The 24,705-nt window shown below is 50.9% G+C and overlaps 1 protein-coding gene and 1 pseudogene across 3 annotated transcripts; both read left to right on the top strand.

Moving 5' to 3' along the window:
* Positions 1-24,705, top strand: NRROS (negative regulator of reactive oxygen species). Of its 3 annotated transcripts, XM_073023781.1 has the most exons (5): positions 1-1,015; positions 2,397-2,502; positions 3,648-3,743; positions 16,288-16,408; positions 21,854-24,705. In XM_073023781.1, exons 4-5 carry the CDS (start codon positions 16,301-16,303, stop codon positions 23,822-23,824), a joined length of 2,079 nt encoding a protein of 692 aa, XP_072879882.1. In that variant the 5' UTR covers positions 1-1,015; positions 2,397-2,502; positions 3,648-3,743; positions 16,288-16,300; the 3' UTR covers positions 23,825-24,705. The 3 variants fall into 3 exon arrangements, with proteins under 3 accessions (XP_072879882.1, XP_072879883.1, XP_008007842.2); XM_073023782.1 differs by lacking the exon at positions 1-1,015 and having other exon boundaries at positions 1,330-2,502; XM_008009651.3 differs by lacking the exons at positions 1-1,015; positions 2,397-2,502 and having other exon boundaries at positions 2,533-3,743.
* On the top strand, positions 3,738-14,834 carry LOC140713511 (uncharacterized; annotated as a pseudogene).

Raw genomic sequence — 24,705 nt, 5'->3', positions numbered from 1 at the left:
AAGAGCAAAACTCTGTCTCAAAAGAAAAAAAAGTTTGTAGTGCAGTTGTGGAAACAAGACAGAAGTCCAAAGAATTAAATCACAATACAAGAGATGTCATGAGGCCGGTGGATACTGGGGACGCTGGCACCATGTGTTCAGAGGCCAAGGTGGCAATTGCAATGGGGAAGGCTTCATGGAGGAGGGAAGTCCAAGCCATGCCTTTGGGATGCGGAGGGTTGGGGTGGGCAGAAGAGGCCATTCCAAAGAAGGGAACCCTCTGCCAGAGAGACTGGAGAGTGGGAAGGTTTGTTCTGTGTTCGGGGAAATAGTGGGCAGCCCGGGCTGGGTGAACCCACTTGCAGGTCATGTGTGCAGTGATCGTGAAGTGTGGGCGGTAGTCGTGAAGAGAGGCTGGAGGCGAGCTCAGGCTGAATGAGGCATCTGGACTTTCTCCTCCAGCCAGGAGCTGCCTGGTTTGTTGCTTTCACTTTGGATCTCAGAGATGCTGCTGTGCTGCTTAATACTGTACTTGCTTTATTCCTGTTGAGTGGAATAAAGCAAACACCCTAATATGTGGAGCAGGCTCAAAGAAAGAGGCACATGGCCCCCCAGAAATTCTCGTGATCCTGTGGAGGGGTGAGCTTGGCCAGGGCAAGCAGGCTGGGTGCACCAGGGTTGCATTGGACAAGAAGCACTCTGGTCTCCTCTGCCTCGAAAAGCACAGTGAGCGGGGAGCCCAGAGCTCACGACCAAGTAGGAGGATCCAGAGCTGTGCAGTCAGACTTCCAGCCTTGCTGGCATGTTCTGCTTTCAACTGGAATCTGCGTTGGTTTCAGCTGGACGTCCAGGCTGCCACCCACTGAGCCAGCGTGCTGCTAGACTAGCGGAGGGCTGCTGGTGTTGCCAACCAACTGGCTTGTCTCTACACATCCCTCAAGACCACTGGGGCCGGGTGTGGTGGCTCACACCTATCATTCCAGCACTTTGGGAGGCCGAGGTGGGCAGATTGCTTGAGACCAGCCCAGACAACATGGTGAGACCCCTGTCTTTACTAAAACTACGAAAGACATGGTGGTGTGTGCCTGTGGTCCCAGCTACTCAGGAGGCTGAGGTAGGAGGATCACCTGAGCCCAAAGGCTGAGACTGCAGTGAACCTTGATTATGCCACTGCACTCCAGCCTAGGCAACACAGTGAGACCCTGTCTCAAAAAAAAGAATTAAAAAGAATAGAAAAGACCATTGGTTTACTAGATTTTTTTTTGAGGGGTAGCAGCTGCCTTTCTCAAAAGAAATTCTATAGAGAACCCCAATGTATAAAACATACCAAAGTGGAATTATTGGGATGAGGGGGGAATGGGGTACCTGGATCCCACCTGCCAGTCTTAGGCATTCATGAGGAACCCCTGGACCTGCTGAAGCCTGTAAAAGGGCTTAAGCAGAGAGTGAGATGACCCAATGCACATTTTAGAAAGATGCCCATGGCTGCTGGGTAGAGCCGACATTGGAGAGAGACGAGATTGGGGGTGGGGAGCCAGTTTCAGGAGGCTATAAAAGTGGTCCAGACGTGAGCTGATGAGGTCTAGACCCAGGGCAACAGCCTGAGGATGAAGAGCAGGGTTGGATTCCAGAATCCAACATTTCTGAGCTAGAATCAGCAGGAATTTGTGCTCAATTGGATATGAAGGATGAAGGCTGTGAGGGCTGGGCTGCCTGGGCTGAAATATACCGTAAAGTGTGACAGCCGTACAGGAGAGAAACTGCTGGGACAAAGGATAAGAGTTGAGTTTGGGGCCAGGCACAGTGGCTCATGCCTGTAATCCCAGGACTCCGTGAGACTGAGGTGGGCGGATCACCTGAGGTCAGGAGTTTGAGACCAGCCTGACCAACATGGTGAAACCCCATCTCGACCAAAAATACAAAAATTAGCTGGGCGTGGTAGTGGATGCCTGTAATTCCAGCTACTTGGGAGGCTGAGGCAGGAGAATCACTTGAACCTGGGAGGCAGAGGTTGCAGTGAGCTGAGATCGCTCCACTGCTCTAGCCTAGGTGACAGAGTGAAACTCTCAAAAAAAAGAGAGAATTGAGTTTGGGATACATCATATTGTGGTGACTCTGGGACATATAGTAGTTGATTGACCAGTAGAGAGTTAGAAAAGCAAGTCTGGATCTTCTGGATCTTCTCTTGTGGGAGAGAATGTTGGAGCTAGAGATTAAAATTGGGGAGTTATCAACAGATTGGTAGACACAAAAGACATGGAGTAGAGAATGTGCATACCGGAGAGAAAGAGGCCTGAATCAGGCACCTGGGTTTGTGACAATTTGGTCTTTATTTAGCTTTTTCACTGGTGTCATTGTTATTACCATTATGAGATAATATTTTATTTTTTAAATTATTTTTATTTTTTTAAACACAGGGTCGCACTGTATTGCACAGGCTGGAGCGCAATGGCGTGATCTCGGCTCACTGCAGCCTCAACCTCCCTGAGCTCAGGTGATCCTCCCAAACAGCTGGGACTACAGGTGCGTGCCACCAGGTCTGGCTAATTTTTAAATTTTTTGTACGTACAGGGTCTCAGTATGTTGCCCAGGCACTCAAGAGGTCTGCCTGCCCTGGCCTCCCAAAATGCCAGGATTACAAGCCCCAGCCTCTGTGCCCGGCCATGAGTGAACATAGTAGAAAGCGGAGACAATGTGCGGGATGTTTGGAGTGAAAAGGACTTGCTCCTGTTCTCTTAGGATGGACAATGCTACACACAATCGTAAATCACAGGCTACAGGAGAGGCACCCAATCCTGCAGGACACTTCAACGTTCCAGATCAGAGGGGAACGAGAGATCAGAACTGGAGGTCCCTTTTCTGAGCCCCTAAGTGTGGTGGTCCACGTCACTCTCTCTGCATGCAGCAGACACTAAATATTTCACCTTCTCTAGACGACAGCAGTTCCTCAAGACCAGGAGCGCTGGGATAATGCATATAAAGCTCTTAGCACAGTGTCTGGCACCCCTTCGATGATGGTGATATCATCAATTTTCTTACTCCTTTGAATTACTGGCCAGAGCTGGCAGGGAACTTTGTACACATCAGGCACAAAAAACCCGCCCATGCAGTCTGTGATCAAGAAGCTCGCGGCACTCTGACAGTCCACGACAAAGCAGTTCCCCTTCTTTCTAACACAGCGAGGGTCCGTAAAGGAGATTATCCACAAGGACTAGCTGAGTGGATAAAGAGACAGCCTAGCTGAGTGGCTGACCCTTCCAGACGGAAGGCTGCGCCTCTTTACAACTGCGCTGCGGTTCCCAAAGTCGGCCTCAGCTTGGCCCTTGGCTGGAAGCTTGTAGAAAAGTTTCTGGGTCAGCAGACCTCACAGGCAAGGGCCCCCTAGCCGGCCACCCCAGCTAGGCACCAAGGCAAGAAAGCGGGGGGCCTCGTTAGCGTCGCTGGAAAACCATTGAAACATCCCCGCTGCTTGGCCGCCAGGCCGGCAGGTGCAGGTGTCCGGCCGGCTCCCCGCAGCCCGCCCATCCCCCGCGCCCCGCGCTGCAGTTCCCTCTGCGCAGCCCGGTCTGAGTGAGCCTGTGCCGAGGCGCCCGGCAGCCCGCTCTCCATGTGACTTCAGTTTCCGTCTGTTCCTTCCGCTGGTGCTAAAATAATCTGATGCCCCACAGAAAGGAGGGAGCCCAGCCCCGCGTTCGGCTGCTCTCGAGGAGGCCGGAGCCCCGGAGAGGATGCGCCCCGCGGAGCCGCCTGCGCCTGCGGGAGCCGTGAGTATTTCCTGCGTGGGGGCGTCCCGGGGGACTTCTCCAGGTGGGCGAGCTCGAGCGAGGTTGGGCGGTAGGAGGTCAGGTCCGTGGCCCGCAGCTCAGGGCTGAGGAGGAAGCTGTGGCTTTGCTGCATCCAGGCGCCGCGCTTCTGTGCTGGGCGTGGGGCCGCGGCTCTGGGTGGAGGTGGAAATGCCTCCCTCCAGGGGCACTTAGAGCTGAAAAACTGGTGCGGTGTAGTGGAAACCACCAGGGCTTCAGACTCAGACGTGGGTTTGAGTCCTGGCTCTGCAGGGAGCATGTGAGCAGACAGTGAAGGTTTCCGAGCCTCAGTTTTCTCATCTGCAAAATGGGAACAGTGATGCTCCCCCCACTGGACTGGGCGACTGGATATGATGGGACAGCTCTGTGCACACTCAGCATGCTGAGCGCTGGGCTCTCCTTTCCTGTCCCACAACGTGGACTGAGAACCACTGTTTCATAGATGAAGACGCTAAGGCTGGTTAACAGCTACACCTGTTCACAGATTCGGTCCACGTGCCAGGCCTGTCCCAGGTCCTGGGGATACAGCTGTGAAGATGTGCAAAGCCCCTTCCCCCACAGATGGTTTGTCCTTGGGAGATCTACTGGGGCTCTGTGACTTGGATCCTAGCCTAGCTTTAGATCCATGGCTTATCAGAGGGAAACTAAGAGGAGGGCGACTCAGACTGGGATGCTCGTCGGTGGCCCTCGTGGCCTCTCCATGTGGGCCGGCTTCTGAAGGGGTCAGCATACTTCCCCGGGTACCCAGGAGCTAGACAGAAAGAAGCAAGGAGCCACCGGTGTGGCTTTGTGCTGCCTCTGAGACAAGGCGAACACGTGCCAGTTAGTGGCTGGGACTGGAGGGGGCCAGGTCGGGGTCCTAACAATGGAGCCTCTGGACGGGGCTGGTGGGGGCTGCTGTGCTTCCGGAGGGGCTGAGGGGACCCCACTGGAGGCTTCTTCGTGATGGGTACAGACTGTTAGGAGTCTGGATGCTAGAAACACTCAGAGTCTATGGAGCTGGCCCTCCGTGCTTTCCTGTGTGCTCCTTACCTGCTGGCTGTGACACACAGACTGTTCCTGTGGATGCTGGGGGGTTGCTGGGCTTTACATACAATACATATTTATTCTCCTCACACACCCCTCAGGTTTGTATGTGTATGCCTGATAGTTCCTAAAGATTATAGAATCACAGGCCCAGGAAAAAACCTTAACTCCTGCCTTTAGGTTTAAAAAATAATAATAATAACTCAGCTTCACAAAGAAGGCACTTTTAAAAAAAGATTATTTATTTTTAGAGACAGGCTCTTGCTCTGTTGCCCAGACTGGAGTACGGTGGCACGATCACAGATCACTGCAGGCTGAAACTCTTGGGCTCAAATGATCCTCCTGCTTCAGCCACCTGAGTAGCTAGGACAACAGGTGCACGCCGCCATGCCAGCTAACTTAAAAAATTTTTTTTGTAGAGACAGAATCTTGCTGTGTTGCCCAGGCTGGTCTCGAACTCCTGGACTCAAGCAATCCTCCTGCCTTGGCCTCCCAAAGTGCCGGGAGTGTGAGCATGAGTCACCACACCCAGCTTTCATGTCATGAGTACCCTCATGGGAACTTCATGAAAACACATGTAAACATAATCTCTCATAGTTTTTAAATTCATCATCCAAGAGATCCTGCTCTTTGATAAAGAGACATAACTTGGTAGGCTCCAAAACAGAGAGTAGACGCCTAGTATCTTTGTTCTGGGCATTAAGAATACATTGACCTTTCTGTCTCTGGTCTTGACTCTTTTGGAAGAGAGATGCTAGTACTGATGACAGCCTGCATTCTGGCTGCGGTGTGCGTCCGCACTGCAAAGTGTGCGCAGACTCTCGTATGGACAATGACTGTGCCTCACATCATGCTCAGGTCTGTTTCAGAGCCTCAGAAGTTAGGGGAGGGTGGGCTTCCAACCATGACTGAAAGCACCGTCCTTCTTGGGACATGCTGTGTCTATAACATACTTACAGGTGTCCGCACTCACTGATGCTTGTTGAGGTGTCATTACACATCAGTGACAAATATTTATCATTTTTTTTGCTTTTGGTAGAACTTGTTTATTGTACTCACTTTCCTCCCACACCATTTTTCTCAACTTCATCATGAAACAAATGTCATGTGGTCAGTCTGTGATGAGGCTCAGGGCTAGGTTAGGTGATTATTTCTGAAAGCTCAGAGAGGTGAAGGAAAAAGGACATCAGTGCTTGGATCTTATAAGCCTCACCATGCAACAATAAACCCGAGTTCAAGGATCAGATTCTTAGACTGGTTTGGCTGCAAATGACAAAAAACCAACTCAAATATGCTTCAGAAAAAAAGAAAAAAAAAGGATTTATTGTTTCAAATAACTGAAAATTGTATGGGCAATAGTTTCAGGCATAGCTGGGTCCAAATGCTCAAACAGCATTGCCAGGAATCCATCTGTCTCCGTTCCTCAGCTTTGCCTTCCTCTCTGTGGGCCTCATTACCAGGCAAGTCCTGGAGCTGGTGGCGAAGATGGCTGCCTGCAGCTCCAACTATATCCCCACTGGTCTGGCCTCTGAAACAGAAAGAGCAAGTCTCCTTTCCATGAGTTCTAGCAACTGCCCTTGGATTGAGTCTCATGGGCTTGGCTCTTATGATGAGCCTGTGTTAGGAAAATGGAGTTGCTCTCACAGGCCCAGCCTTATTCATAGGCCCCACCCTGGAACCAGAAGTTGGGATCATTCCCCAACATACACAGACTTTTTAAGAAAGGAAGGGGGTTAGTTGTTAGTGTGAGTGTACTTAACACTACTGAGTTGGACACCTAAAAACGGTTAAGATGATCACTTTCGGCCGGGCGCGGTGGCTCACCCCTGTAATCCCAGCACTTTGGGAGGCCGAGGCGGGCGGATCACCTGAGGTCAGGAGTTCGAGACCAGCCTGGCCAACATGGTGAAACCCCATCTCTACTAAAAATACAAAAATTAGCCGGGCGTGGTGGTACGCGCCTGTAATCCCAGCCACTCAGGAGGCTGAGGCAGGAGAATCGCTTGAACCTTGGAGGCTGAGGTTGCAGTGAGCCGAGATCACGCCACTGCACTCCAGCCTAAGCGACAAGAGCGAAACTCCGTCTCAAAAAAAAGATAATCGCTTTCATGTTTTGTGTATTTTACTACAATTAAACATTTTCTAAAGAAAAAAAGGAAAGAAAGGGGTGCTTTTCTCAAAGGGGAATTGAGGAGTTGTTACCAGAAGGAGAAATGAATGTGAGTAGGCGAAACCAACCAATTTCCAGAGTGAACGGAGTCAGGTGCTGAGACCAAACCAATGTGCCATTTCTGACTTTAATGCCTGAGGGATTTTAGACTGAACAGAGTGAAGAAAGGAGGAAGTGGAACCTTGTCATGGTCCTCACCCACGAGCTGGGTGCAAGGAGTGGCTGGTACTGGATGGGCTCCATGCGGCTGCAAAGCCTGGTGAGGTCACAGGGACTCCCCTCCTCCAGCCCCAACCCAAAAGGTTGCCTAAGGCAGGTGCTGCGCCATGTGCACCAAACAACTTTCTGCAGCAACCTCCAAGAAAGAGGGATTTCTCCCAGGAGAGAGCACGTAAGGCTCCGTCTTTTCACCTGTCTATTCTCAAGCAGGACCTGAGTGTCTGAGGCAGCCCCACACCCGCAGTGCCTGGCAGGGGCTCACCCTGGGGTACGCATCGTGTTCTCCTAAGCTCATGTCACTCCATTTGAGATGTCAACTGGACACGGACTCCTGCTGATCCTCCTCCTGTCATTCACTCCTCTCCTGGTCCAGCCCTGATCCCTGAGATCTCTTCTGCCCTTCCAGTGTCTCCCCTCCGTGGTCCTCGGATACCAGGGCTGAGCCTTTTCCCTCGGCCCTGCAGGGTCAGTGGGGAGTGGGGCTTTCCCTGCCTGGCCCTGGACCACCTCCTTCAACTTCAGCAAGTTAGTGGCCTCCCGGTCACCAGCCAGCCTGGCACCCTGAGACCTCCTCACGGGCCTCCCCCAGTGACCTTTCTCTTGTTCTGGGTCATTGGGCCCTTCCTCAGGTCTTTAAACTGATGCTTCCATTTGGCTTCTCATCTCCTTCCAAATCCCCAGTTTTCTTCTAGGCTCTCTGCCTCCTTTAGAAGGCCTCTGGCAGCCCCCATCTTGCTTCGCCTCCACAGAAGGCCATGGTCCCATGGTCCCATGATCTACTCAGGGGCGCTGTTCAGAATATCAGGCACCGCGTGGCACAGCTACTCAGGAGGCTGAGGCAGGAGAATCGCTCGAATCCCAGAGGCGGAGGTTGCAGTGAGCCAAGTTCACGCCACTGCACTCTAGCCTGGGTAACAGAGCGAGACCTTGTCTCAAAAACAAAAGAAAAGTTAAATCACTTGATATGCATTCTGAAATATTTAGAGGAAAGTATATCAATGACTGCAATGTACTTCAAAATGCACAATGAGGCCGGGCACAGTGGCTCACGCCTGCAATCCCAGCACTTTGGGAGGCCAGGGCAGGCAGATCGCCTGAGGTCAGGAGTTTGAGACCAATCTGGCCAACATGGTGAAACCCCATCTCTACTAAAAATACAAAAATTAGCCAGGTGTGATGGTGATCTGTGGTGATCTGGTGCCTGTGATCCCAGCTACTCAGGAGGCTGAGGCAGGAGAATCTCTCGAATCCCAGAGGTGGAGGTCGCAGTGAGCGGAGATTGTGCCATTGCACTCCAGCCTGGTGACAGAGTGAGACTCTGTCTCAAAAAAAAAAGAAAGAAAGAAATGCAGCGTGGGTGGTGCTGTGTGCCTGTAGCCCCAGCTACTCGGTAGCCTTAGGTGGGAGGACTACTTGAGGCCAGGAGCTTGCAGCTGTAGTGTGCTACAATCCCGTCTGTGAATAACTACTGCTCTCCAGCCTGGGCAACATAGCGAGACCTCTAAAAAAAGAAGAAAGAAAGATGGACAGAAGGATAGATAGATGGATAGTATGTTGTTGGGGAAAAGCTAAATGACTAACAGTACCTAGTAACTTCACATTCCTTGTTAAAATCATAAAAACCAAATAATAAGAAATTAGAAAACTTCCATTGGAACAGTAACTACCTGAAATATACTGTCACATGAATTACCGGGTTATTGCTCCACTGAACTATTGATTTGTGATGAGGAGGTGATACCAGCACTGAGCCTGGCAGGATGAATAAGAGCTTTGTAGGTGAACGAGACCAGCGAAGGAGCCTTTCCCACAGAGGAAAGAGTATGTGGGCATGCGTGATGTAGTCCAGGATTGCAGGCGTCCCAGGGTGGCCGGGGCTTGCAGTATTGAGGTTGAGTTGATGCAGAAGTCACAGACCCAGGTCTGAATTGTGGCTCTAACATTCTCTAGCTATACGGCCTAAACCTATGTGAGCCTCCATTGACCAAGTGTGAAATGGGGATGACAACATTTACCTGCTAGGATTTTTGTGGGAATTATATGTAAAGCACCTGGTACAGCACATGTTCCAAGGTGAGCACTCAGTGAGCGTGAGCTGTCACAGTGATGAGCCCGGACGGAATCTGGGAGCCATTATGCAGACCTCGAACACCACTGAGATGACCTTCGAATTGGCCTCTTGTCAGGAATCCGTGTCATTTCATTCTTCAGCTGTGCAGGTTCTCAGGGAAACCAAGTAGTCGAGGTGGGGAGATGTATTTTCATTGTTTTTCCACTGTGGCCACTAAGCCGCTGTCATCACCCATAGTTCCGGCCAACAGTCTACCCTGGACTCTGGGTGCTCTTTTCCCCCTGGACATCCCAGGGTCCACACGCTGCAGCTCCCAGGGGTGGGAGAAGGGACGAAAGCTCCTTCTCCTTCACTGTATTTCCTTCAACACCAGCTCGCTGTTTGCACAGAAGAACTCCGCTTTCCCTTTGATTAATGCACCACTTTGTCTCACTATAGAAAGTGTCTGTCCCCCTCCAGTGGGGGAGTGTTCTCCCACGGGCCTTGGAGGACTTGGAGGTGGGGGTCCCCTGCCCACTGAACTGGAGTCAAAACATTCCCTCACACTGACACAGCCTTTCATCACACACTATCTCATTCGGCCGTGACACAACCCCGTGAGGTCAGCAAGGCAAGTGTCGTCCTCCACGGCCACCACCAGAGTGAAGGAGCCAGACTTGGGCCCAGGTCCCCTTCCCCAGCCCAGGGTCCCTTCCTCTACACAGATGCCACCTGCTCCTTCGTATCGAGAAGGGCGGTGGCAGGTGGTCGCTCCCTCGGACGTGACCAGCGGGAACAAACTCATGATGCTGAAGGGAAATTAGACGCTACTGCGTTACGCGGCTGAGTGCCCATCAGCAGAGGTTATGTGGGTCTCTCCTATAGAAAGGTGACACCGAGGACCCAGCCCCAGCCACCACCAGCATGCAAGGGCGAGGTGTCACCTCCCAGTGGGGGCAGGTTTGCATTCGTTAAGACCTGTGGCCAGATGCAGCCTGTAGGCATGGAACAGGACAAGGGGAACTGCCCTCTGCTGGCCCTGCCAGGCCGATGCCGACCACATGGGGAAGCCAGTTGGCTTATTGGTGGCCCTGAGGAAATGAGGGCTGAGCAGGGAGGTGCTCAAGACCGGCTCCTCACACTGGCTGTCTGGAGTCGCTGTGGGAAGGGCCCAAGGGAAGAAGGGTTGCTGTGGCCCCTAAATCCCCCTCCAGGTGAAGGCAGAGCCTCATGCATTCCCAGAGCGTCCCTTGTCACAAGCCCCAATAGAGCCCAGGCTGACCAGGAGTGTGAGGCTCGGGTGGGAACCAGAGATCTGCGTTTAACCAGTGCTGGGAACCACTGCACTGCCTTCCCCGAGCCACCGTGCGCCTCTCATTTCACCTCTCTGGCCTGCATATTCTTTTAGCAAACTTGGGGACTGTACTACACATTCTGCTTTACACTTTCCATTCCTTGATATTATTTTATTATGAACATCTTTCTGCATCAATCAATATATTGCTACCAAAGCATTTTTTATCACACCACGTCATTCCTGTCGTGTAGTTTCGTCATAAGTGATTCAGCCAGTGCTCCCATTATTGGACTTTTCATGGTTTCCACTTTGTTATTATTATTACTAATGTTACAATGAATACTCCTTTTAAAATACTTTTATGTACATTGTATTTCCTTAGGATAAATTCCTAGACATTGTATCAAAGAGAATCCACACTTTCAAGGTCTTTGATAAATTGTGCTAAATTGTCCTTCAGAAAAAGCATGCCAATTTCCTGTTCTACCTGCAGGGTGTGAGACAGTTCTTGGGGGGAAATATTCAAAACCTTTGTATTGCCTATATTTTAACAAATTCATTATTAAGAGAAAGCTAGAGAAGCAAATCAGAAGCTCTAATTCACACATCACAATTCTAAATGTTTGCTGTTCCAGTCCTCAATTTCAGGTTCTTGTTAATGCATCCACCATTTGAATATTCACTTTTTCAAAATACAGGAATGTATTAATTTACCAAAGATCACAATCGGTTTTTTTCTTTTTTATTTTTTGAGATGGACTCCTACTTCGTTGCCCAGGCTGCAGTGCAATGGCAGGGTCTCGGCTCACGGAAACCTCCGCCTCCCCGGTTCAAGTGATTCTCTTGGCTCAGCCTCCCGAGTAGCTGGAATTACAGGTGCCTGCCACTATGCCCGGCTAATTTTTGTATTTTCGGTAGGGACAGGGTTTCTCTATGTTGGCCAGGCTGGTCTCGAACCCCTGATCTCAGGTGATCCACCCACCTCGGACTCCCAAAGTGCTGGGATTACAGGTGTGAGCCACTGTGCCCAGCCACCTGGCTAATTTTTGTATTTTTAGTAGACACAGGGTTTCTCTATGTTGGCCAGGCTGGTCTCGAACCCCTGACCTCAGGTGATCCACCCACCTCGGCCTCCCAAAGTGCTGGGATTACAAGCGTGAGCCACCGCGCCCAACCACCTGGCTAATTTTTGTAGACACGGGGTTTCTCTATGTTGGCCAGGCTGGTCTCGAACCCCGGATCTCAGGTGATCCACCCACCTCGGCCTCCCAAAGTGCTGGGATTACAAGCGTGAGCCACCACGCCCAACCACCTGGCTAATTTTTGTATTTTTAGTAGACATGGGGTTTCTCTATGTTGGCCAGGCTGGTCTCGAACCCCGGATCTCAGGTGATCCACCCACCTCGGCCTCCCAAAGTGCTGGGATTACAGGTGTGAGCCCCTGTGCCCGGCCTGTATTTCCATTTTTAACATGACAGATGTTTCCTAAGCACCTTTATGAGAAGAGTGTTTGAAAAAGATGCGTTAGTAATTCCTGGAAATATGGGGACAAAGATTACCATAATTTTACCTCTGTTTTCAGGAACATTTATTTCATTTTCCTTGTTTTTAAATGTGAGTACTTTAAAACTTACAGAAAAGTTTACAAGAAAGTACAATGCTAAATTTACCGAGTAGTAATATTTTGCTTTACCATCTCTATTGAGCCATTTGGAGGTAGGTTACATAGATTACAGACACCATGAAAGTGCCATGTAAGTGCTTCAGCCTCCCAAAGTGCTGGGATTACAGGCTTGAGCCACCGCACCTGGTCGCAAAGAAACATAATTTCTAAAACAAAGGAGACTCTTTGCAGCGGCTGCAGGTTCTTCTTCCTCACTGTCAGTGTTCTCTTGTTGCAGAATACAACCTCCATTCATGTTGTTTTTATGAATGAATGTTTTTACCACTTTCTTGCTATGACCAGGTCTGGAGGCTGAAAACCATGTTGTCTTCTCTGCCTAAAAAGCAACACCACATCTTCATAGACAAGGTTGGTTATGGAGTAGACTCACAGCATTCCATAGCTAGTTAGAATGCAGCAGTGTTCCAAATGGGCCAAACCTTGTCAAGACAGGAGCAACAGGCAACTCAGGGTCCCGGAACACTCACCAGCTGGCAGCCCCTCGGGAAGCTCCTGGGCTTTCCACCTGTTCCGGGATGCTGGGCACGTGCTGGCTTAGATGCCCTCTTACAGCTGCAGGCGCTGTGGTGTGGCCCTCAGCCCTGAGGATGTGTAGGGGGAGAGGAAGCAAGTCCTGTACTCGCAGGGGATGAGTCATGGAATTTCGCAGGGAGATACGGCAAGCAGATTGTTTACCTTGGACTCTGCAGTGCTATGGCTCTAAGGAAGCTCTCTGCAGCTACACACTCTAGGAAGAGGGCTTCTCAACCTCAGTGGTCAGTATTTTGAAAGCCTTTTATTTCTTTACAGTCATTACATCTAATTTAGCACTGGGTCATGACCATTCTCACATGATTGTATCAGGCAAGGTCCAACCAGGAAACAGAAACTGCCCAGATTATTTAAAACAGAGGATATTGAATGCAAGAAAGTGGCAACACATGATGGAAGAGGCTGAGAAGGCAAATCAGCAAATACACAGTCAACACAGCGATGAGCAGCTTCAGGAAGCTTCTTATCCTCACCCTAACTCGGTAGGGTGAGGATGAGAGGAGGAGGTAGGCCAGGCACCGTGGCTCACGCCTGCAATCTCAGCACTTTGGGAGGTCAAGGCTGGTGGATCACCTGAGGTCATGAGTTCAAGACCAGCCTGGCCATCAAGGTGAAACCTCATCTCTACTGAAAATACAAAAATTAGCTGGGCGAGGTGGGGCGCGCCTGTAATCCCAGCTACTCGGGAGGCTGAGGCAGGAGAATGGCGTGAACTGGGGAGGCGGAGGTTGCAGTGAGGCGGGATTGCAACATTATACTCCAGCCTGGGCAACAAGAACAAAACTCTGTCTCAAAAACACAAAACAAAAAACAAAAAGAGGAGGAGGTGGTGTCACCAGAGCCTGGGGTCAGCGGAAGAAACTCTAGGATGTCTCTGTCCAAGGCAGAGAGGAAGGGAGAGAAATACCGTGGATTCTTTCTGCCCTCTGCCCTCTGACCTCTGACCTCCTAGGAGTGTCTTCCGTTGACTTAACCGCTGGAGGCCAGGTGACAGCAGAGTTCGAGATTCAGAGCCTTCAGAAGTCGGAGCCCTGCCACACCGAGGGCAGCAGGGAAGGGGAAGGCATGGCTCTGGGGACAAACTGCTGTGAGCCAGCACCGTCGTCTGTGCCCAAAGTTAGCCTTGCTCTGCAATATGAATGTAGTTTTTGATTGAACCTTCCTGCATACCTTTTACACATCTGGTTGGTGTAATTCATCCTTCCAGCCACATTACTCAGGCCTTTATTTTAGACTTTGTGGAGCTGCTGAATTACCTTGGAGATTACACAGGAACAACCAGCACTCGGTCAACTCACTGGTGTTTGAAACTCACAAGTCATAATTAATATTAATAGTTGTGTTACTACCTCTACAGCTACGAAGCCCTTTCACGTACATGAGACTGGTTTATTCTCATGCAACTCTGGAATAGTTATCATTACTCCCATTTTGTAGATGGATTCTCCGAGTCTTGGAGACTTTGAATTCCTGAAGGACAAATAACAAACAACAGAGGCAGAATTCAAACTCTAGTCTGCTTAGTTCCAAATTCCCTGATCTTCCCATGATATCCTGCTGCTTCCTGCCAGAAGGAGCTACCCAGGGCCACAGCAAGAGTTTTTCTGGGCCAGTTGGCTGAGTTTAGGAGGAAGGAGAGGATGTGTTTTAAACTTGCAAAATTCTAGATGACCCATAAATGAAAATGCCGTTGCTGAGTGTGACGCGAGGCCTGCCTTGCCTTCCAGTCTGAAGGTTACCTCCTCACTGAAGGACCTGCACTCTTGCCCCTTACACATCTAGATTCAGTTCTTCAATATACAGGGCTGGCTGTTCTAGAAAGATCGGAGTCACAGCAGTGGGTGCCACCCCACACCTGACAGAGGCGGGCAGGCAGGAAGGGAGGGTTCTTACCTCCCCATCTCCCTCAATAAAATTCAGGATGCCCAGTGAAATTTGAATGTCAGATAGACAATTTGTTGGTATAAGGATGTATCTAGCATTGAAATGATGCCTTGTAATTTACTAAATCTGAAACTATGCAACCTCATCTCATAGTGGGCAGCGATGTGATCCCAGGTTTCAGGGGCGTGGGGGCGGGGAAGGGTGCTGGGGGGATCCTGAGGTCAGGAACCCATACAGCTCTGCTTTTGCCCTCTCTCCCCTGTGCCGGCCACAGGGTAGTGATTCCTGTGTGGGTGCAGAGGCAGAAGTGGGTCTGGAAGGGGATTCCCAGTGTCTGGCAAGTTCTGGTGAATTCCGCATTGGAGGTTCTCTCTGTAGTAAGGGGAGTTGGCCTGGCCTGAAGTGAAAGCTGGCTTACCCGGTTTCATTTAGCTCTTCAGTTAGTCTGTTTGCACTGGTGGGCATTCAAATCTGATCAAGAAGGTAAAATGAGCCTTCAGGATCCCTAAATACATGTGAAGAAAGGAAAGAGGAGGCCCCTGAGTGGCTGGAGCGAGCAGGTGGGGTGAGCTGGTGCCGCTGGCCCAGGAGAAGATGGGAGGGCAGGCACTGGGCCTCGGGTGGGTGTCAAGGAAGGGGACAGACGGAATGCTGGGGCCGGCTCTTGCTGCTGGGTCTGCAGAATGCAGAGCTGGGGGCGTGCACCAGGCGTCAGGTCCCCAGCAGGGCAGCAGTGAGTGCAGCCTCACTGCTGGGAGCATCTGCCCTGCTCACTCATCGGAGCTCGGGGAGCTCAGGGGCTGCTCTCAGCCCTGCCGCTAAGGCCATCCACAACCTCCAGTAGTGTCTCTGAGCCTTTGTTCACCTGGCACATGTGATGAGTATATTGCGTTTCCTTTTTGGCTCCTCTTAGTTCTGAATCTCTGCTGGTGTGTGTATACCTTCAAGCCTCCTCATTACCGCTGTTCTGTGTGCACCGGCCAGACAAGAGGGCTGGCAACCTCGTTTCGTTAACCGTCTTTATTCTATCCAAAGTTTTCTTCTTCATTTTCCCCTCCATTTTTCCCCCTGTCCAGGCAAAACATCAAACCTCTTTTTCCAAAGGGTCATAGTGAAATGAGTTAACCGAAGTCAGCCTCACATCAGCAGCTGAGTAGTAACTCTGTGGGACAGGGGCTCCAATCCGTTTCCAGTCTCAGTCCACTCTCCGATTGTTCATTCACTCACTCAGCAAGGACTTACTGAGCTCACGGGATGCATCAGGCCGACCGGAGCTGGAGGCAGGAACACTTCAGCAGAATGACGAAATATGGGAAACTCCAGGTGACCGGAGGCCTGGTTACTCAAGCCTTATGCTTCTCCCTTCTGTGCTGGACTCAGTGAAGTTTAGTGTTCAGCCACCCGTCCATCAAACGGTAGAGGCAAAATGAAATTGAGCCCTTGTCAACAGTTTCAGTGAAAGGCTGGAAGTCTTGGCTAAATGGAGGTATTTGAGTAACCCGTGGGCTGCACCTCTGTGGAGCTGTGAGCTCCATCGAGCTCCAAGACCACATAGAATTGGAACTGGCTCCTTCTCCCGAGAATACAAACAGCCCCCTGGGATGTCCTTCTCTGACTTGCTTCTTCCCTGCTCTCTGTCCACAGGGCTGCCCTTGAGATGGAGTTGCTGCCCCTTTGGCTCTGCCTGGGTTTTCAGTTCTTGACAGTGGACTGGAGGGACAGAAGTGTAACGGCCACAGCAGCTTCCCAACGGGGCTGTAAGTTGGTGAGTTTTCCCTTGAACCCTGATCTGTCAGTTGCTCCTGTCCTGACAAAGCTTGGTCCATTCAGAAGAAGCTGACGGATTGTCCATCAGGAAGGGCAGAGAATGAAGGAGCCTGAATCACTCTGTGCCTGCCTAGCACAGTGCCATGTGCAGCTGCCCTTTAGCCACAGGAGTTTAAGCTGCTGCCTGGGAAAGACAGTCCCTGCCCCACCCTTCTCACGCCTGCTGAGGAAAGGAGGCATCCGAGACCAGCCTGGGGCAGCCTTCCAGAACAAGAACAACTTGTTAAAAATCTGGATGATTCAGGCTGGGCGCAGTGGCTCACGCCTGTAATCCCAGCACTTTGGGAGGCTGAGGCAGGCAGATCACTTGAGCCCAGGAGTTCAAGACCAGTCTGGGCAACATGGCGGAACCACATCTCTACAAAATACAAGAATCAGTCAGGTGTGGTGGCACACGCCTATAGTCCCAGCTACTTGGGAGGCTGAGATGTGAGGATGGCTTGAGCCCGGGAAGTGGAGGTTGCAGTGAGCTGAGATCATGCCTCTGCACTCCAACGTAGGTGATGGAGCAAGACCTTGTCTTTAAAAAAAAGAAAAGAAAAGAAAAATTCTGAGCGCGGTGGCTCATGCCTGTCATCCCAGCACTTTGGGAGGCCAAGGCGAGTGGATCACCTGAGGTCAGGAGTTCGAGACCCGCCTGGCCAACATGGTGAAACCCTGTCTCTACTAAAAATACAAAAATTAGCTGGGCGTGGTGGTGCATGCCTGTAATCCCAGCTACTCAGGCGGCTGAGGCAGAGAATCGCTTGAACCCAGGAGGCGGAGGTTGCCATGAGCCGAGATCATACCACTGCACTCCATCCTGGGTGACAGAGTGAGACTGTCTCAAAAAAAGAAAAAAACAAAATAAAACAAAAAACTGAATGATTGAGCTGCACTGATGGTATGAGAATCTCTGGGTGAGGTGCATGAAGGCTGGAGAAGCCTGCCTCAGAGTTTGTGGACGGGTTGACAGCTAAGGCTTACATAGCTGTAGGGAGGGTTTGCTGCCATGTTGTACTGCAGAGCAGCAGCCTGGACCATGCTCAGGCTAAGAAGACCCAGAGAGTGGATACCCAAGCCTTTACGGGTGCCTTCTCTAGGGCTTTCAGCCTATATGTGAAAATAGACTTGGGTCAAAATTGAGAAATTTCTAGTAATTGTCTCCTTCACCTATATAACAATGATATCAAAAATCTGCTCGAGAAACACATATTTAGGCCGGGTGCGGTGGCTCACGCCTGTCATCCCAGCACTTTGGGAGGCTGAGGTGGGCAGATCACGAGGTCAAGAGGTCACGACCAGCCTGGCCAACACAGTAAAACCCCGTCTCTACTAAAAATACAAAAATTACCCAGGTATGGTGGCGCGTGCGTATAGTCCCAGCTGCTTGGGAGGCTGAGGAAGATCGCTTGAACCCGGGAGGCAGAGGTTGCAGTGAGCTGACATCGCGCCACCGCACTCCAGCCTGGGTGACACAGTGATACTCTGTCTCAGAAAAAGAAAGAAAGAAAGAAACACATATTTCTTTTTTTTTTTTTTTTGAGACGGAGTCTCGCTCTGTCGCCCAGGCTGGAGTGCGGTGGCATGATCTCAGCTCACTGTAAGCTCCGCCCCCCGGGTTCACGCCATTCTCCTGCCTCAGCCTCCCGAGTAGCTGGGACTACAGGCGCCGCCACCTCGCCCAGCTAGTGTTTTGTATTTTTTAGTAGAGAGGGGGTTTCACCGTATTAGCCAGAATGGTCTCGATCTCCTGACCTCGTGATCCGCCCGTCTCGGCCTCCCAAAGTGCTGGGATTACAGGCTTGAGCCACTGCGCTCGGCTGAAACACATATTTCATAAACATTTCTTGAACCATATTATATACTAGGCACTGGGAAGACAAATTGGATGTCAGGGCTAACACATTCAAATATGTATTCTTAAAGCAGATTAATCTTTAACACCCAACTGTCATGGTTTTTAACCTCTTTTAGTAGTAACCTATAACCACTGTGCTAGAGTATATTCCAGTATGACATAGGAGTTACGAGCTAGACTGGCCCGGTTTAAAACCCAGCCCCACCCTTAGCTGGTGACATTGGGGCCCTCTAGGCCATAGTTTCTCCATCTGTAGAATATATACATAATAATAATATCTACCAATAACATCATGCTGTGTTGATTGATGATTAAATGAGTTAATACATGTAAAGCACTCAGGACAGTGCCTGGTAGATAGTAAGTGCTATGCGTTTATCCATTATCACTCATATTATTATTAATCTCTGCTATGTTTGACCTCCAGCATTCTCTTACAGAGGCAATAAAGGATTAACTGCACAGTAGTTATTCAGGGGTTCCCAGGCACAGGAAGAAGAGAGATAAAGGAATAGCCTTTCAGAGTTCAGGCTAGACCCTCTGCTTGACACTATCTGGCCCAGTGGGCAGGAGTAGAGAATTGGCTGCCAGGGAACCCAAAGAGTGGGTTTCCTGCAGCTGTTCCGAGTTGAGGACTGAGAATTGGAGAGTCTGGGTGCCCTTCACTCGCCCTCATCACAGTATCTATTTGACCTCATTAGAAAGTAGACGTTAGCCAGGTGTGGTGGCTCACACCTGTAATCCTAGCACTTTGGGAGGCTGAAGCAGGCGGATCACCTGAGGTCAGGAGTTTGAGACCAGCCTGACCAACATGGTGAAATCCTGTCTCTACTATAAATACAAAAATTAGCCAGGCGTGGTGGTGCACACCTGTGATCTCAGCTACTTGGGAGGCTGAGGCAGGAGAATTGCTTGAACCAGGGAGGCTGAGGTTGCAGTGAGCTGAGATCACACCACTGCACTCCAGCCTGAGCAAGAGGGCAAGACTCCGTCTCAAAAAAAAAAAAAAAGAAAAAGAAAGAAAGTGGACATGGTAAGCTTTTCTGGGATGGCCATGTGGTCCTTCTACATCACTTCAGCGGGGCCACTGGGAGTTGCAGAGGTGTGACCCCTGACTGCAGCAGCTGTGGAGAAACAGCGTCCCACAGCGTGAAGAAAGCCCCTGACATTCTCCAGTGAGTCCCCACACAGGGAGAAGAGCAACACTCACTCACATAAAGACACACACCTGGCCAGGCACGGCGGCTCACGCCAGTAATCCCAGCACTTGGGGAGGCCAAGGCGGGTGGATCACCTGAGGTCAGGGGTTTGAAACCAACCTGGCCAACATGGCAAATCCCTGCCTCTACTAAAAATGCAAAATTAGCCTGGCATGGTGGTGGGCATCTGTAATCCCAGCTACTTGGTAGGCTAAGGCTGTAGAATCGCATGAACCCGGGAGGCAGAGGTTGCAGTGAGCCGAGATGGCACCACTGCACTCCAGCCTGGACGACGAGAGTGAGACTCTGTCTCAGAAAAAAAAAAAAAGTAAATTCTCTTCCAGAGTAATTTGTAAGTATAATGCAATCCCAATCAAAATACCAAAGAGGGAGGGGGGATGTGGAAAGACCTTGGCAAATCCATTTGAATGTTCATCTGGAAATTAGAGAAACCCAAATGCTCAGCAGTAGGAAATGACTTAATTAGATCATCCTAATAATTAGAGCTAACATTCATGAAGCACAGTAAATGTGTTTCACGTAAACAGTTGTACTTGATCCTGAAAAAAAAAAAAACCCTATGAGAAAATTACGAGTATAATTTTGGTTTTACAGGCAGGGTAATGGAGGTCTTTTTTGGTTCTGTAACCATCCAAAGGTCACCCATTTGATCAAAAGCAGAGCCATGGAGCATTGGCCCTGGAACTCCTGCTCTCAACCACTGTGCTGTTCATGAAGTGAATGCATATGCTTCCTAAAAAGATCATGATCAAATGTATTTGTACTGCCAAGGCAGTGAGTCTGTCGTATGTTATTGACAGGGGGAGAAAAATAGGTTACTGAACAGTTTGCAGAGTATGGTTTTATTTTTGTTTTTAGACAAAGGTAGGTAATATCTTAGGAAAGATCCAGAAAAACATGGAACAGAAGGTGACTGGTGTTTCTCTGAGAGAGGGACTGAGGTGATGGAAGAGTTTAGCTTTCCACATGTCAGTGCAGTATCCATGTTTAATTACTGGAAGGTTTTCTTTTAATTATCAGATAAAGAACCCGAGGCTCCAAGAAGTTCCATGCTAGTGGTGGTAGAGCCGAGACTCAGACGTGAGTCTGTCCTCCAAACCTGTGCTTCTTCCTCTCTCGGGATGTTTCTCCTGTTGCCGCACTTGCCCTCTGGGACTGAGCCCACAACTGCAGGCAACCACTGCCCTTGTGTTACTGATGAACGTGTACAAAGGAATGTCGTTGCTCCTCTGTCTTACCACTGAGAACTTTTTTTCTGGCCAGGCGCAGTGGCTCACGCCTATAATCCCAGCCCTTTTGGGAGGCCAAGGCGGGCAGATCACCTGAGGTCAGGAGTTCGAGACCAACCTGACCAACATGGTGAAACCTCATCTCTACTAAAAATACAAAAGAAGTTAGCTGGGCATGGTGATGTGTGTGCCTGTAATCCCAGCTACTTGGGAGGCTGAGACAGGAGAATTGCTCGAACCCAGGAGGCGGAGATTGCAGTGAGGTGAGATCGTGCCATTGCATTCCAGCCTGGGTGACAGGACAAGACTTCATCTCAAAAAACTAAAACAAAAAAAACATTTTTGTCCTAGACACTTAAATGACATCCTGTGGCTGATTGTTGGCTTTGCCAATTTTGCAAAACGTGGGGCTGAATTACAGTATCCTGGCATGTGTGCTTTCCGCAGTGTGACCTGGGTGGCCTTGTGCCTCCCACCTCCTTATTCTGCACAATCAGAGTAGAGCCCTGTTTAGCAAAAGCACTGAACTGGGTATTCAGAGCCCTGGGCTCCAGTCCCAGCACTGCGCCTGGCTCTTCGCTTCTCCACTGCAGTCCCACTTTACTTCCCTGTACAATTCAGGATGGTGAAAGCTCTCAAGTCCTTTTTTTTTTTTTTTTTTTTTTTTTTGAGATGGAGTCTCACTCTGTCGCCCAGGCTGGAGTACAATGGCACGATCTCGGCTCACTACAATCTCCGCCTCCTGGGTTCAAGCAATTCTCTGCCTCAGCCTCCCAAGTAGCTGGGATTACAGGTGTCCACCACCACGCCCGGCTAGTTTTTTGTATTTCCTGTAGAGAAGGGATTTCACCATGTTGGCCAGACTGGTTTCGAACTCCTGACCTCAAGGGATCCACCCGCCTCGGCCTCCCAAAGTGCTAGGATTACAGGCACGAGCCACTGTGCCTGGCCTTTTCTATCCTGTTTTGAAAATGAACATCCCTAGAGCCATCCCCAGCGGTTGCAGGGACAGTCTGATAAGTGAACTAAGTTTCTGGGCATAAATGCCTGCCTCTGGGCCTCCTCCCTGCTGACCAGTGTGGTTTTGGCCGCAGGTGGGTGGAGACACTGACTGCCGAGGGCAGAGCCTTGCTTCGGTGCCCAGCAGCCTCCCGCCCCAAGCCCGGACACTCATCCTGGATGCCAACCCTCTCAAGGCCCTGTGGAATCACTCCCTCCAGCCTTACCCTCTCCTGGAGAGCCTCAGCCTGCACAGCTGCCACCTGGAACGCATCGGCCGCGGCGCCTTCCAGGAGCAAGGCCACCTGCGCAGCCTGGTCCTGGGGGACAACTGCCTTTCAGAGAACTACAAAGAGACGGCAGCGGCACTCCACACCCTGCCAGGCCTGCAGAGGCTGGACTTGTCAGGAAACTCCCTGACGGAGGACATGGCGGCCCTCATGCTCCAGAACCTCTCCTCGCTGCAGTCCGTGTCCCTGGCGAGGAACACCATCATGCGGCTGGATGACTCCGTCTTCGAGGGCCTGGAGCGTCTCCGGGAGCTGGATTTGCAGAGGAACTACATCTTTGAGATTGAGGGAGGTGCTTTTGACGGCCTGACTGAGCTGAGACACCTCAACCTGGCTTACAACAACCTCCCCTGCATTGTGGACTTCGGGCTCACACAGCTGCGGTCTCTCAACGTCAGCTACAATGTCCTGGAGTGGTTCCTCGCAGCCGGGGGAGAGGCTGCGTTTGAGCTGGAGACGCTGGACCTGTCTCACAACCAGCTGTTGTTTTTCCCGCTGCTGCCGCAGTACAGCAAGTTGCATACCCTCCTGCTGCGTGACAACAACATGGGCTTCTACAGGGACCTGTACAACACCTCGTCGCCAAGGGAGATGGTGGCCCAGTTCCTCCTTGTGGACGGCAATGTGACCAACATCACCACCGTCAACCTCTGGGAAGAATTTTCCTCCAGCGACCTCGCAGCTCTCCGCTTCCTGGACATGAGCCAGAACCAGTTCCAGTACCTGCCAGATGGCTTCCTGAGGAAAATGCCTTCCCTCTCCCACCTGAACCTCAACCAGAATTGCCTGATGACGCTTCACATTCGGGAGCACGAGCCCCCTGGAGCGCTCACCGAGCTGGACCTGAGCCACAACCAGCTGTCGGAGCTGCACCTGACTCCAGGGCTGGCCAGCTGCCTGGGCAGCCTGCGCTTGTTCAACCTGAGCTCCAACCAGCTCCTGGGCGTCCCCCCTGGCCTCTTCGCCAACGCCAGGAACATCACTACACTTGACATGAGCCACAATCAGATCTCACTTTGTCCCCTGCCAGCTGCCTCGGACCGGGTGGGCCCCCCTAGCTGTGTGGATTTCAGGAATATGGCATCTTTAAGGAGCCTCTCTCTGGAGGGCTGTGGGCTGGGGGCATTGCCAGACTGCCCATTCCAAGGGACCCCCCTCACCTCCTTAGACCTCTCAAGCAACTGGGGGGTTCTGAATGGGAGCCTCGCCCCACTCCGGGACGTTGCCCCCATGTTACAGGTCCTGTCTCTCAGGAACATGGGCCTCCACTCCAACTTTATGGCACTGGACTTCTCCGGGTTTGGGAATCTGAGGGACTTAGACCTGTCGGGAAATTGCTTGACCACCTTCCCAAGGTTTGGGGGCAGCCTGGCCCTGGAGACCCTGGATCTCCGTAGAAACTCGCTCACAGCCCTTCCCCAGAAGGCTGTGTCTGAGCAGCTCTCGAGAGGTCTGCGGACCATCTACCTCAGTCAGAATCCGTATGACTGCTGTGGGGTGGACGGCTGGGGGGCCCTGCAGCAGGGGCAGACGGTGGCCGACTGGGCCACAGTCACTTGTAACCTCTCCTCCAAGATCATCCGCCTGGCGGAGCTGCCCGGGGGTGTGCCTCGGGACTGTAAGTGGGAGCGGCTGGACCTGGGCCTGCTCTACCTGGTGCTCATCCTCCCCAGCTGCCTCACCCTGCTGGTGGCCTGCACCCTCATCGTCCTCACTTTTAAGAAGCCTCTGCTTCAGGTCATCAAGAGCCGCTGCCACTGGTCCTCTGTTTACTGACCTGCCTGTGTGCCAAGACTCGAAACTTGGTCTGCACACGACAGGACATTTTCTCTTTTCTCTGCTAGCTTTCAAGATGTGATGCAGAGGCCAAGTCTGACGAATTGAAGTTTCAATTAAAATTTAAAATGTTTCCATTCCTCATCTCCACTCCCCACCCCCCACCCAAGTTCTTTTTCCATCATTATAATTCATCCTTATTATCGCGGTAAAATATTTATTAGGTGACATTTTATAGAAATAAAAGGCAACGTGTCTCATAAATATTTTTTAAATTAAATGCAGCTTGTGTGTATTTGTTTCATGTTCCTTTGTGGTTTCCCTTGGATTATTTTTTAATGTCCTCCCCTTGGTGACCTCCACAGAGCCGAAAGGGTTGCAATTCAATGCAACCTACTGGAAAAACTCCAAGAGTGCGTGCTGGAGATGGTGAGTCAGTGCCCTGGGGATGCAGCAAGGCATGCACAATAACAACAACAACAACAACAAAGAATTTCAAAGCACAGCCGGAGGGTCTGACGTAAGATGGTAAGATGTGGCCTCTCACCTGCTGTGTGACCGGCCACTGCCGTCAGAACAGGCCTGCGATCCCAGCACTTTGGGAGGCGGAGGTGGGTGGATCATCTGAGGTCAAGAGTTCAAGACCAGCTTGGCCAACGTGGTGAAATCCCCTCTCTATTACAAATAACAAAAATTAGCCGGGCGTGGTGGCCCGTGCCTGTAATCCCATCTACTTGGGAAGCTAGGACAGAAGAATTGCTTGAACCCAGGAGGCAGAGGTTGCAGTGAGCCGAGATCACACCAGTGCACTCCAGCCTGGGCGATGGAGCGAGACTCTGTCTCAAAAATAAATAAATAAATAAATAAATAAATAAAATAAT

Source organism: Chlorocebus sabaeus, chromosome 15, assembly GCF_047675955.1.
Source record: "Chlorocebus sabaeus isolate Y175 chromosome 15, mChlSab1.0.hap1, whole genome shotgun sequence".
Classification (NCBI taxonomy): Eukaryota; Metazoa; Chordata; class Mammalia; order Primates; family Cercopithecidae; genus Chlorocebus; species Chlorocebus sabaeus.
This window is presented reverse-complemented; position numbering and strand designations above follow the sequence as displayed.